At 37.5% G+C, this 14,769-nt stretch overlaps 1 protein-coding gene across 1 annotated transcript in view; it reads left to right on the plus strand.

Annotated features, from left to right (window-relative positions):
• The window catches only part of itfg1 (integrin alpha FG-GAP repeat containing 1), a 435,759-nt gene that overhangs the window by 6,012 nt on the left and 414,978 nt on the right, over positions 1-14,769 (plus strand). The window contains exons 4-5 of the mRNA XM_039763123.1: positions 3,453-3,510; positions 4,073-4,153. Coding sequence (XP_039619057.1) covers positions 3,453-3,510; positions 4,073-4,153 — 139 coding nt within the window. The remainder of the gene's footprint in view (positions 1-3,452; positions 3,511-4,072; positions 4,154-14,769) is intronic.

Here is a 14,769-nt window from a genome sequence, read left to right on the forward strand (position 1 = left end):
AATCAGAATTAGAACAGGATCACCCCTATCAGCACCTGAACCTACCTTTATGGCAGCCCTGAACAGTCAAAATGGAATGTATGTAGGCTGACAATGCCAGGGCACACAGAGCAGCTCAATAACGTCCTGATTATCTGGGTTTGCGCATAGAAAGTTTGATTTTTAAAAGTTCATTTTTGTTTATCAGCTTCTTGTTTAAAACCATGTGCTTTAATTCTTTTGACTTAGATATTTGGAACTACCTTTAAGCATGAAAACAGATTGGTTTTGATTTTCGTTTAACAAACTGTGCGTGACATTTGACTTCCTTTTTTCTCCTGATCCTTGTTCATAAGAATCTGCTTCAGTTCAATCTGAAGCAATATGGCTGTCTTTATTGAATGGAATCTCCAACAGTCCAGACATCCTATTTCTGTCTCATTTTGCATCCTTTGTTTTAGAAGAATGTTAATTTTTTTTCAGGCTTTTGCATTAGAGTATATGTCTTTGTTGATTTTACATTTTTGATGATCAATAATGTGTTTACTTTATTCCCCTTTGATCCTTTCTGCCAAGCAAGCATTCCAGGTTAATTTTATCCATATGTGTTAGGAGTTACCCCTAGTCTTGGCTTTCTGGTTGTCTATTGCTAAATTTCCTCTTGACTGTTTTTCACATTAATATCCCTTCCTTTCCTCAAAATTTTCTCTTACTGGACCTCTCGTCCATCTCTCTATCCAGCGGGGGCTGTTCTGTCACGGCACAATAACTAGAGACATTTTTAGCTCCATGCTGGAAATCTGATGTTACTATGTCCTTTGCATCTTATTTTACAATCTTAGAAGCTTCAGTGGCGGTGATCAATTGGTCATCCATTTCAAATACTACAAAATGGCTTGCTCTAGTAGAACTTCTGCTGAGCCAAATGGCCAGAGGCCACTCTCCTCTTTCTGTTTCCTTAAATCCTGACTTAGTGAGGTCTGGCAATTGGGCTACATTTCCCTTCTAGGTTTTGCTCAGGCCGCTTTCTTTTTACCTTTTTAATAGGGTATATTTTGAGGATTGAGTTAAGAATTGTATTTTTACTGTTGTTACTGTCATTACAGTTTTCTTCTGTTTATTTTATGATAAACCTATTGGTCTCATTATTTCTATTGCTCATTAATGTTATTTGAACTTAAGTACTTGATAACAAAATAAATTAATTATGCTCATTTGACAAGTGGAGCCCAAGTTTGATCTGCTTTAATCTGCATTTTATCACTGTTTGTGTTTGTTGTGTATACTTCTGTAATTATTGTGCTACTTTATGTCATTTAAGTGTCATTTAAATGTCATTTAAGTCCTTCGAGTTTCTGGAGCTGTTGCTTAAGTACACAAACCTTTGCCAAGAGATTTGTTATTTGTTGACAGTTTTCCCATTTTTGGTCTTTTTCTATAAATTAAATTTCTTTGGTTGCTGTTATGAAAACCTTATGGTTCTCCAAAGAAAAAAACATCAAAATGAGTTCTATACCACCATGTAACTTGAAGAATTATAGAAAGCCATGAGTCTTCTCTCTGTATCTTTAATTTCGACTAATTCAAGATTATTTTAAATGTACAATAGGTGAACAAATTTGGCTAACAGTTTAGTTGAAGGGTGTCTACATGAATTGTTTATTAAATAACATTTATTATATATGAAGCAATATTTGATTATTTTATAATAATATTATTTGCAAGATGATATAGATGTTTTATGAGGTAGATGTCATTGCATTGTATTAAAACAATGAGCTCCCCCTTAATATGTGGGGACTCTGATGTGGTGATACAAATTAGTTAAATTATGGTGAATTTTGAATGAGTGCAGTGCTGTGAACATTTTTTTTTTAAAAAGAACAATGATATTTTGTTCCACATCTTCCAAATATTGATGTTAACTGTTCATTACTAAGCAAGTATTCTTAAGTGTCATACAATGCATATAATAAAGTATTACTGGGAATGCAAACCTCTTCACAGAAGCTAATGTTAGACGTAACGGTGTCAGTCAGCACATTTTTAAAAACATCCCAGTCAGTCCAATCCAAACAGTTTTGTAATGGTTCAGCTGATTCAGCAGTGTTAGGTATATAGATTTTCATTGTAGTTTAGCTGATTTTAGCCTTTGTTAATAAGTGCATCGCAACTGTGGCATTATATGGTCAGAATTTACCAGTGGTGCTTGAGGTAATGCCTGATATGCATCCACTATAGCACAGTAGTAGTGATCCAAAGTCCTTGGTAGGGTATGGCTGTGCTAGTTGTTTGTATTTGGGGTGCTTGATGGTTATGTCTGCATGATTACAGTTGCTCATCACTATACTCGAGGACTTTGTGTAACTGTTCTACAAACTTGTGATATAATCTGCCAACCAGTGCTGCACTTCATTCACGTTCAGCTCAGGTGGGATGTAAACTCCAATGAGAATTATTGAAGAAGATTCTGTAAGTGAATAGGATGACTTGCAGTTAATAGCGAATAATTCCAGATTGCTAGAGCAGTGCTTCAACAGTTTGCACAGATTTTTATTAATACAGAAACAGCTACCATCACCTTTTGACTTGTTGCAAAGATGTGTGTCTCTGTCTGCTCTGTAAAGCATGAACCCAGTAGTTCTATTGCAGAGTCTAAAAGGAGTCTGAATTGAGAGAAAAGAAAAAAGAAATGATCTGGAGGTAAAGCGAGAAAAAGAAAGTAGAAGAGTAGTATGTGGATCATGGAGAGAGACGATACCCCAGGCAGAGCAGTGATGCTCGGAGTAGGGTTACTCTTGCTGAATGTCTTAGTAGTAGAGGCGACCAATGACTCTCGGTTGGCTACCACTGAAGGCAGAGACATGGCCTTGGGAGAAAGGCGTAGGGCTAACAGGTTTACTCTTTGACGACCAGAGGATGTTGGCGGGGACACAAGCTGGAATTATAAGGTTGACTGCACCTGTCAGAGGACATCTCCTCATGTTAAAGAGACAGAAAATGATAAGCTGAGGAGGCATTGTTTTTAATATGAGGCACAGAGGCGCCTGAAAGAGGCATTTATGAGACAGAATCCAGACTGACTGTGTTTTAACATTGATTTTTTTTTAACTTGTTTTTGGATTCTTTTTTCCTATTGATTTTAACGTTCACTAAATAATGCTGTTTTTATCAAGTATTTTTTTATTAATTGTTTATTTATTGCACTGTTCCATCAAAAGACAATATCTCACACACACTTGAAAACACTTAAATAAATTTAGAGTTGCCAACTGCCCTGAGATGTACAGTATGTCTTTAGAATGTGGGAATAACACCCTTGAAGGAATCAGTAAAACATGCAGAATCTCCACATGCAATACCCAGATTTAGAATTTGAACCAAGGGCTCTAAAGTTTACAGAGAGTTGTGTCAGCAACTGGACCGATATAGATATAATGGAATATAAATATTGTATTTTCTCTTTTCTTTAGATCAAAGCAGAGTGACAAAATTAAACAAGACATTTATTGATCAGCCTCTTGTAATGGAGTAAGTATTTTAAGCACAAATTGTAAAATTCTTAGATCTGCACAGATATGTTTGCATGTTTAGTATTATTAAAAAAGAAACACTTGATATATTTGTCAGTTGTTTGAATGTATAAATTACTTTTGAATTAACTGAAGCTTTTTATTAAAAAATGGCATAGCAGACCTCGGGCCTTTTGCTTTGTACTTTCTCACCAAGGAAAGGACATGAAAATAAGCTGAGAAATAATACATAGAACTATGATGTGATTATCTTCACATGGTATCATTAAAATTGCTTTACTTAAATGAAAGTTACTAACCTTTGAATAAAATAAACCCATTATTATAGGCAGATTGTATTTATCATTGTACTGTACGTAACATCTATTTAGTTTTTTTTCAGAAGTCTTTATATGCGTCTGAAATTTAAAGCAAATACATGTTAAATTATTGAAATGCTTCAGTTTCATTCTCTGTGCAAGTTGTTTAGGCAATATCTATTTTATAGTTTGTTTTTAAGTGATATATTTCACTGTTGTATTTTATGATATTTAGTAAGTAATTCTTTTTCTCCCCTACAGTTTTAATGGAGATTTAATACCTGACATATTTGGTATTGTCAAAGCTATTTCCCAGCCACAGATTTGCTATTTAAATGGACGGTAAGGAGAAATTAATGTCTTTGTCCCAGAATTTCATTTACTGCACTTTAGATAATCATAATAATATATTTCAGATCATGCATGCCTGTGTCAGTCTTCACGACTTCCAAGATTAAAATAATTGTTTAATGTAAAATTATACTCTGACTGCCAAGGAGATACAAAAAATCTGATGCACCACTTAGTGGAGGAGTTTCTAATTTATAATGCCTATGATTTTTCTCAATTAACCCAGCTGGACTGCATTTGTGGTACTTGTTTACCGCCAGATATGTTTTTAAAATTGGTCACCATAGAAAAGCAGTTCAACCAACCTTATGCTAACCTGACAAGAATAGGAATAATTTGTTTTTTAATTGGGCGAAAGTTCTGATGATTGAAGAAGTGCATGTAACAAAACACTGCATAAAAAAATCCTAATCCTTAAGATTGTTAGTTGATTGATTGATAGTTGGAATGCTTGGTATACTTTTGTCACCTTGCAGTTTAGGTCCATGTCCTTGCCCTTGAAGAAGCATGCTCTGAATTATTGTAATCCATTCTAAAAAGAAAATTTTCTTTCTTCTAAAAATGGTTATTTTTCTGCCTCTGTTTTTAAATTTGACACTTGTGGAGGCTGGCCTGTACACAGACAGGCAGACACGTTCATTTTTTCCACCACACGTTTATTTACAACTATATACAATGTCCATAAGAGCCAAACAAACCCCACAAGTCCCCAAAGTCCTGGCCACAACAATGCCTTTCTTCCTCTTCAGGCCACCTTCTTGCCTCCTCTAACAAGCTCAGTCCACTCCGCTCCCGACTCTCGCCCCGAATGAAGGGAGGTGGCCCTTTTTATCCACACCCGGATGTGCTCCCCGTTAATCTCCCACTGACACACCCCCGTGTGGCAGAAGTGCCGGTTGTATCCCCGGAAGCACTCTGGGTGTCCCTGCTCCTCTTCCCCCCAGCGCTGAGGTCAAGGGGCTCCAAAGGCATGGGGGCGCCCCCTGGTGGCAACCATGGGCCCCTACAGGGTGGAGCTTCAAAGCTCTGTACCCGTGGCCCCCAAAGGAACCAGGGCTGTCGCCCCCTGATGGTCTTGGGAAGGCGCAAGCCCTCCTCCGGTCCTCCTGGGCGTCCTGGCCGGGTCGCCACCCCAGCTACCTTTGACACACTTTAAAAATGAGTACCGAACTATGTAGTTTTGAAATTGTTTTATTTTAGGAGTATAAAAATATTTTCTTGTTGGTTTGTGATTTTGATGCCCCACTGCTTTAAAAGTGTTCAGATTTTAAAAAGTCAGAAGAAAAATGTAACTTTTGACTTTAATATGTATTTTAGTGTTTATATCAGGAGTGGCTTAGGGCATAGTTTATGTCATAAAGAATGTGATCCGATTACATGTCTTGCTTCTCACGTTTGGGATTTAATGGTTTGCATGTTTCAGGGAGTATAGCATTTTGTGTAGGTGCTGTTTTAACTTTGTTTTTTCTACCCACTTGAAGGAGTGCAGGTTCTTTGTGTAAGCCCCCTTAGTAACTATATCCATTTGGTATCCCTTTCCACAAGTTTGCAACATTAGTTGCATCCACATTGTAGTAAACTGGAGAACAAGTAAATCAGAGAGCTAAGTATGATTGTAAGTGTGGCTTCTATGTATTTATTAAAATGGGAATATAGATGAAACTGTTAGTCATGAATAGGCCTAGATAGACAATTCTTCCGAGTAGGAGGAATAAAATTGAATGTTACTATCTGAAAGCGAGTCTGCCATGTACAGTTCCCTCCATAATTATTGCCATCCCTGGTAAAGATGAGTAAAAAAGGTTATAAAAAGAAACACTTTTTGGTGAATTACCTTAATCTCACACTGAAAAAGATGACTTGCATTCATACTTTAAGTGAAGAAAAATTTCTGAGAAAAAATAATTCCTCATTATGTAATTATTTTTAATAAAACCACACATGCCCTGATACTTGCCACCACTGCATTTAATTCTTTGTGCTACCTCCATTTGCCAATGAAACAGCACAGAGTCTTTTCCTATAACATCTTATATGAATGGTTAATATAGAGATCATTCCTCTTTACAGAATCTCTTCCATGTCATCCAGGATCCTAGGTCCTCTCTTGTGCACTCTCCTTTTCAGCACACCCTTTAATATTTTTAACGAGGTTTAGGTCTGGGGACTGACAACCCTGGCAGAAGTGTGATTTTAATTTGGATATATGTCTGCTGGAAGATCCAATGACAGTCCAGTTTTAGTTTCTTGGAAGAGACGGCCAGATTTAAATTTAAAGTCTACTTTGTATTTAATACAGTTCATTATGCCATGTACCCTAACAAAATTCCCAGGGCCTTTGGAGGAAAACAGACCCACATTGTCACAGAACATCCACCATGTTTGACACTGGGGATCAGGTTCTTTTCAGTATAGCCATCTTTCTTTTTATGCCTGACCTACCTTGAGTGTTTATGGCCAAAAACTCAATTTTTATTTCATTTGACAACAGAACACAGTTCTAATCAAAGTTCCAGACACTTGTGTTTCTGGTTAAATGACAGGAAAGGCTTTTTTCTGCATGTCTTCCAAATAATGTGTTGGAATGGAGGTGGCATTTGATGATAGTTTTGGAGTATTGGTGACCCCAAAATGCTGCATTATTCTGTATTTATCCAGCAGTGATCCTTTGGGTATTTTTTTTACTTCTCTTAGCATCCTGCTCACTGTATGTGGGGGTCAAATAAATGTGGGTCCTCTTCTAGGCATATTGGTAACAGTTCCAGTTGAATTGAACCTTTTGATTATTGCCTTTAACTGTAGATGTAGGCATTTTGAGATGAGCAAAAATTTTTTTAAAGCCTGACTTATGAAGGTCAACACAATTTTCTCACATTTAAATTGTGTGTTTTTATATCTTTTCCATTATGATGAATACATAAGGGAATTTGGCCTCTGTGCAATCTCATATTTATATTGAAGTGAAACAGGAAGTCATGGATTTATGCTTGAATTTATACTACAGGTCCACTTGTTTTCCTCCATATTCCAAAAATGTATGCATCTTGTGCATAAAAGGAAATGCTGTATCAAAAAGCAAACTGCTTAGGGGAAACAGGTTAAAACTAATTATTTTGGACTAAGATGAAGTCAAAAGGCAAGCTAAGGCTGAAAGCAAAACATTGCTTTTCCTAAAAGGTTTTCGATTTTCTTTTGATTGGTGTCATTCTTTTTATTTTCTTTTTTTCTAAATGATCCAATACTCAGAATCCTGTTATTATTAGCCACCATCTTTTAAAATAGATGCATGCTGCATATGCAGCACTGCTAGCACAAAGTATGACTAAAAACGAGCTTTGTTGCTAACTATAGCATGGTGGCCTTTATGTCAAAGATATAAATATATTTATATTGTCGCATAAATCCAAACTCAACCATTAGAGTGTTCCTGAGAGTCCTTAGTTTAATTGGAGACTCAACACTGTCCCCTTATGAGTAAGTGTGTGTGTATGGGCTAGTTTCTATCATAGTGGACATTATTATGGCCTCATAAAGCTACCTAGATTCAACAAGTTTTAAATAGTTCTTGATAATTGTGAGAAAAATGTATTGTTGAGATTTGAATGTTACTTTTCCTTATAGCAAAAATATCTGTTTAAATAAAAGCTTATTGTCCTGTCTGTGCTAATTATTTGCTAGATAACCATGTTGCTAATAGAACAACTCCAGAAGCTGCTGAAATTTACTGAAGAACAATTACTAGTATGAACAAATGTCTTAGTGGGGGTGGTGGGTTGTTGTTAAATTTACAAAAGTTAATGCAATTGCCTTTAATGAGCTGAGTCTAATTAAAAAGCTCGGAAGACTTGAGTAACCTTGTGAATAAAGATAACTTGTTCTTTCACATACTGAGAGTGAAGTGTGTGCTTCTTCCTCATAATGAATATGATGTTTTAGATAGTCCTAAATGTGTTATTGTAAAGATGAAGGTCATTTGGAGGAGCCTCTCATTTGGTATTTGACAGAACAGTGCACCGACGCTTCCCATCCAATGTGATGGAGCTTGAGAGGTGTTTCAAAGAGGAATGGGCGAAACTGGCCAAGGATAGGTGTGCAATGCTTGTGGCATCATATTCAAAAAGACTTGAGGCTGTAATTGCTGCCAAAGGTGCATCGACAAAGTATTGCGCAAAGGCTGTAAATACTTAAGTACACGTGATTTCTCAGTTTTTTTATTTTTAATAAGTTTGCAAAAACCTCAAGTAAACTTTTTTCACATTGTCATTATGGGGTGTTGTGTGTAGAATTCTAATAAGGCTGTAACATAACAAAATGTGGAAAAAGTGATGCATTGTGAATACTTTCCGGATGCACTGTATGTATATATATATATATATACAGTGGTGTGAAAAACTATTTGCCCCCTTCCTGATTTCTTATTCTTTTGCATGTTTGTCACACAAAATGTTTCTGATCATCAAACACATTTAACCATTAGTCAAATATAACACAAGTAAACACAAAATGCAGTTTTTAAATGATGATTTTTATTATTGAGGGAGAAAAAAAAATCCAAACCTACATGGCCCTGTGTGAAAAGTAATTGCCCCTGAACCTAATAACTGGTTGGGCCACCCTTAGCAGCAATAACTGCAATCAAGCGTTTGAGATAACTTGCAATGAGTGTTTTACAGCGCTCTGGAGGAATTTTGGCCCACTCATCTTTGCAGAATTGTTGTAATTCAGCTTTATTAGAGGGTTTTCTTGCATGAACCGCCTTTTTAAGGTCATGCCATAGCATCTCAATTGGATTCAGGTCAGGACTTTGACTAGGCCACTCCAAAGTCTTCATTTTGTTTTTCTTCAGCCATTCAGAGGTGGATTTGTTGGTGTGTTTTGGGTCATTGTCCTGTTGCAGCACCCAAGATCGCTTCAGCTTGAGTTGACGAACAGATGGCCGGACATTCTCCTTCAGGATTTTTTGGTAGACAGTAGAATTCATGGTTCCATCTATCACAGCAAGCCTTCCAGGTCCTGAAGCAGCAAAACAACCCCAGACCATCACACTACCACCACCATATTTTACCGTTGGTATGATGTTCTTTCTCTGCAATGCTGTGTTCCTTTTACGCCAGATGTAACGGGACATTTGCCTTCCAAAAAGTTCAACTTTTGTCTTATCAGTCCACAAGGTATTTTCCCAAAAGTCTTGGCAATCATTGAGATGTTTCTTAGCAAAATTGAGACGAGCCCTAATGTTCTTTTGCTTAACAGTGGTTTGCGTCTTGGAAATCTGCCATGCAGGCCGTTTTTGCCCAGTCTTTTTCTTATGGTGGAGTCGTGAACACTGACCTTAATTGAGACAAGTGAGGCCTGCAGTTCTTTAGACGTTGTCCTGGGGTCTTTGTGACCTCTCGGATGAGTCGTCTCTGCGCTCTTGGGGTAATTTTGGTCGGCCGGCCACTCCTGGGAAGGTTCACCACTGTTCCATGTTTTTGGCTTTTGTGGATAATGGCTCTCACTGTGGTTCGCTGGAGTCCCAAAGCTTTAGAAATGGCTTTATAACCTTTACCAGACTGATAGATCTCAATTACTTCTGTTCTCATTTGTTCCTGAATTTCTTTGGATCTTGGCATGATGTCTAGCTTTTGAGGTGCTTTTGGTCTACTTCTCTGTGTCAGGCAGCTCCTATTTAAGTGATTTCTTGATTGAAACAGGTGTGGCAGTAATCAGGCCTGGGGGTGGCTACGGAAATTGAACTCAGGTTTGATACACCACAGTTAGTTATTTTTTAACAAGGGGGCAATTACTTTTTCACACAGGGCCATGTAGGTTTGGATTTTTTTTTCTCCCTAAATAATAAAAACCATCATTTAAAAACTGCATTTTGTGTTTACTTGTGTTATATTTGACTAATGGTTAAATGTGTTTGATGATCAGAAACATTTTGTGTGACAAACATGCAAAAGAATAAGAAATCAGGAAGGGGGCAAATAGTTTTTCACACCTGTATATGTATATGTATGTATATATATATATGTATATATATATATATATATATATATATGTATGTATGTATGTATGTATGTATGTATGTATGTGTGTGTGTGTGTGTGTGTGTGTGTGTGTGTGTGTGTATATATATATATATATATATATATATATATATATATATATATATATATATATATATATATTTTTTTTTTTAAGAAAAATATATATATTTTAAGAAAAATATATATGCATTTGACACTAAAGCAGCTCTTAACATCCCTGCAACCCTGAACCCTCAATTCTCTGGTAAGGCCTGTAGACAAAACCAACGCTACTCTTCCACTTTATAAGGTGTCTGTCTCCTATTAGCCTACAGAAAACATGGTTTTTAAATTTCCCAGGAGAAATCCAAAGCTGTTCCTTTGAGGCCTAAAGGACCGGTAACATGTCACCAGCTATCAATAGCTTTATGCTCTTTCTGAGAAGCTAAATGGGGGACTTCCTGTACGGTTCTAGCATTGAAAGAAGAATGTAATCCTTGCATAGCCTCAGTTTGTCTCTTTTTCTGACCATGGTAAGTAACTGTTGCCTGTTATTGCATTACCTTGATCATCTATCCACTAATAAAAGAGATTTAGGTGGAATGAATATCCAGGACAGTGGGGGGAGACACTAAAGGAAAAACGGATTTTACTGTACAGTTAATTATTTTTAATCATTAAGTGGCTAAATGTGGCCCTTGGGTACCATCTAGTGGGAATCTGTTTTAGCATTTCCTATCCCACAGTGCTGCAGAAAAAAATGTGCTCCATCTTTGTCAGTTCCTTAACTGTTAGCATTGTCAAGTGAAATATAATCAGATTAAATAGGGGCTCATTATAGGCTTTTACCACATATACAAATTCATCTACCATTATATGCTAATCTTGTGCTTTCATTACAGGTTTATTTGCATACAGTACATCCATAGCTGGATGACAGATCGCCTCCTTTTTTTAGCTTATGTAATAGAGTTACCTGTCATTCTCCACTTCAGCACAAACAGATTGCCAGCACAGGATGTTTTGCATCATCTCAGCAAAGCCTTTCCAGCCTATAGCTCTTTTCTACATTACACTGGATATGTTTAAATAACATGATATCGTAGAGTCAAAAGGCATTTTGGTTTGGGACAGCATCTGTGTCTTATGTGTATTTATGTCTCGACAGATCATTAAATCTGTGAGTACTGATGTGTGCCAAAAACACTGAAGGCAATAAGTAGGCTGCAATTTATGTAAAGAACTCGGATGGTGACACACTGTTCTGTGATGTTTAACAATTCCATTCTTACATATGAACAACTTTCAGATTCCAATTACATATTTTCCTCACCTTAACTTTGTAACTAAGTAAAGTGTTTGGACTTCTTATGCTTAATGAAATCTAAAATTGAACAAAAGGCAGCTGAGTTTGTTTACTTTTTTAAATCTGCATTATATCTATACATATTTACCTCAAAAGTGCCATAGTCCACAGGGCTACAGTGTAACTAAGTTTAAATGAAACCTCCTTACCAATAGTTTTGCACCTTTTAAATCAATTGCAAAGAAGGTAAACAGGCATTTGTAATTAGAAGAGGCTTCTTGTTTCTTTAGTATCTCACAATGTGAATTATTGCACTATAACTGAGTGATTTTAATTGCCCGCTATCTTTGAACTGTATGTGTACAGTATTACCTCAAGATTGCATCTGCCTACTTATCATTATAAATATTTATTTTACTGCAACTGGCAGCTGCTTTATGCAGTGACAGGAGAGCAATTTATTTTTAAACTCTGCCCTGACAATCCAGGACAAGCAGAGTATAATTCCAATGTTTCTTTTAATCTTGGTAAAAAAGATACATCTTGGCAGAATTATAGGGAATATTTTTCTCACCTTTCAGAGATTATTATACAGTAGTATAATAAGAGTTCAAGTCTTTACTAGATCTGGGATTGTTAAACTATTTTTTCATTATTAATAAGGCAAAATCCAGCAGCTTTCAACTCATTGAGGTAAACATTATAACACATTTTTTTCTGCTGTGCAAATGTGTATTGTGCAGGAAATGACGATTTCTTGTTATGATATAAACAAGGCATTCAATTTTATTGCATATGTGAATAGTATTTATTTAATAAAAGATCTAATTTTGGAGATTTGTAAAAAGTAATAATAATATGCTTAGCTATATGAAGTTTTCATGTTCTCCACATGACTTCATGGGCTTTTCTCCGGGTATTTTGGTATTTGTCCAACACCATAAACATACACTGGTAGGTTTATTGGAATACACTAGGGCAGTGGTGGCGAACCTATGGCACGCGTGCCAAAGGGGGCACTCAGAGCCCTCTCAGTGGGCACGCGCGCCGTCACCCGATCACAGAGTTCGTTACTATAAAGCCAGAGGAATGCGGGGCCAGGCTGCTCCCTCACCGCTCCCCCTCTTCACGCGCGTGCCGGAGGACTTTTCTCACATCACCCGCCCCTCTGCCCAGCAGCCCAATGGGAGCGCTTCCTCCCTCTCCTGTCTGGGGTAAGGCGGGCGGCACACATGCTGCTTGAGGGTGCGGCACGGACTGCAGCCTTTCGAGTCTGTGATTCCCGTGGTGGGGTTGGAGGGGATGTGGTATAGCGGGTCCACAGCTCAAAATTGAAAAGGCCAGTTTTAACAGATAATTGCCGCACTCGCGGCTTAAAGGGGGTTATGGTAGAGTGGCGGCGGTTTCCGGGAGCTTTGTGATGCGGGCAGTCCTCGCTTAAGCGCACAGGTGATGAGTCGTCCGCATCTGTAATTATTGCCGGGAGTTGCTAATCGCCACACCTGATCCACGACCCCATAATATATAATGGAAGCTTTGGGGGCGGAGCTTAATAGGGAAGACCTGCGTGAAACACTTGAGAGGATCGAAGGGATGACAAAGGACAGCACAGTTAGTTATGAAAATGAAATCCTTAAAGTGTGGAATTCTCTGCCAAATAATCTTAAGTCAATGAAGGCACTTGAGATTGCTTTCCTTACTTTGTTTGGAACATCTTATGCATGTGCGCAGCTGTTTTCAGCTTTGAATTAAATCAAATCTGACACCAGAAACAGACTAACAGATGACCTGAGTGCTGCATGTGTTGCTCTAAAGCTTACAAAGTATGAGCCAAGGTTAGACAAATTATCAGCATGCATACAACAGCAAAAAGCACATTAATTGTTCAAAAGCATACCGAATGCAAACTTTTACCTTTCAACAAAAAGTTGTTTGTATCATTGAAAGCTCTGCTATTATGTTTTTCTTTTAAGACAAAAGATGTTAATGTATGAGTTGCTTTTCTAAACTAAAAGCTCAGTAGATAGACAGACAGAGCATCAGTATTGGCAGTCCAGTCCAATTTATCATCCAGCTGCACTCCCAGGTATTTATAGGTCTGTACCCTCTGCACACACTCACCTCTGATGATCACGGAGTCCATGAGGGGCCTGGGCCTCCTAAAATCCACCACCAGCTCCTTGGTTATGCTGGTGTTCAGTTTTAGGTGGTATTCAGGTTAAATTGCCATGTTGGCACTTTGCGATAAATAAGTGGGTTTTGGATTGCAGTTTGGGCACTTGGGTTCTAAATGGTTCGCCATCACTGCACTAGGGGAAGATGTCAGGGTACCTGAAGAGATTGCTTTGGGAAGTTCATGCATAGCATGGAGTTACATGGACCCAAGCTAACCAGACTGGGGACAATAATGCTTAGAAATCCTTTTGCAATATCTATATAGCCATATACAGCAGATGAGAACAGGAATAAGTAAAGGCTTGCGTGAGTCTAGGTGTGGAGATGAGTGTGTCCTATGATGGACTAAGTTCTGCTTTCTAACGAAAGGTATTGGAAAAATCTGTGTTCCTCTGAGTGAATTTGATTGTATAAATAATAAAAAAATAGTAGTACTGTGAACAGCCTTTTAAGACATTAGGATTAGTGAAATGTGCATTAAAAATGATTCTGTATCACTCACCTTCTTTGTTAAGATGTTTTTATATCTGGGAAGCAGCGCCAAATACCTTTATGTGATTCCACTTGTGCTTCAGTGTTGGCTACACTAAACTCTTACTGTGGTATTATGAAATATACAATACATTAGCTATGTGGAAGGCTATCACCTAGGATATATTTGTCTGCAATAGACAAATTAATCATACACAGATATGTAATCTGCAAATAGAAGTCATGCTAAAATAAATAGAACCACCCTGCTAAATACCTTTTTGTCAATTCAAATTTCAAAATATTGTGGCAACACCATAATGAAAGGAAAAAGGCACACACTGAACAACTCCCAGTAATAAGGTTGTTTGTTGTGTGATGTTTCAGTTTACTGTGGTGGGCTGGCGCTCTGCCCAGGGTTTGTTTCCTGCCTTGTGCCCTGTCTTGGCTGGGATTGGCTCCAGCAGACCCCCGTGACCCTGTATTTAGGATATAGAGGGTTGGATTGGATGGATGGATGTTTCAGTTTACTATTGTTTTTATTCTACCTTGGTGAAGAATTAAAAGTAAAATAAAAAACAGGACTAGGAGTGGCAAAAATAATAGTTGAGAAAACTATTAGAAGTCAGAGCATATAATAT

The sequence above is a fragment of the Polypterus senegalus genome, chromosome 9, assembly GCF_016835505.1.
Source record: "Polypterus senegalus isolate Bchr_013 chromosome 9, ASM1683550v1, whole genome shotgun sequence".
NCBI classification, from domain to species: Eukaryota; Metazoa; Chordata; class Cladistia; order Polypteriformes; family Polypteridae; genus Polypterus; species Polypterus senegalus.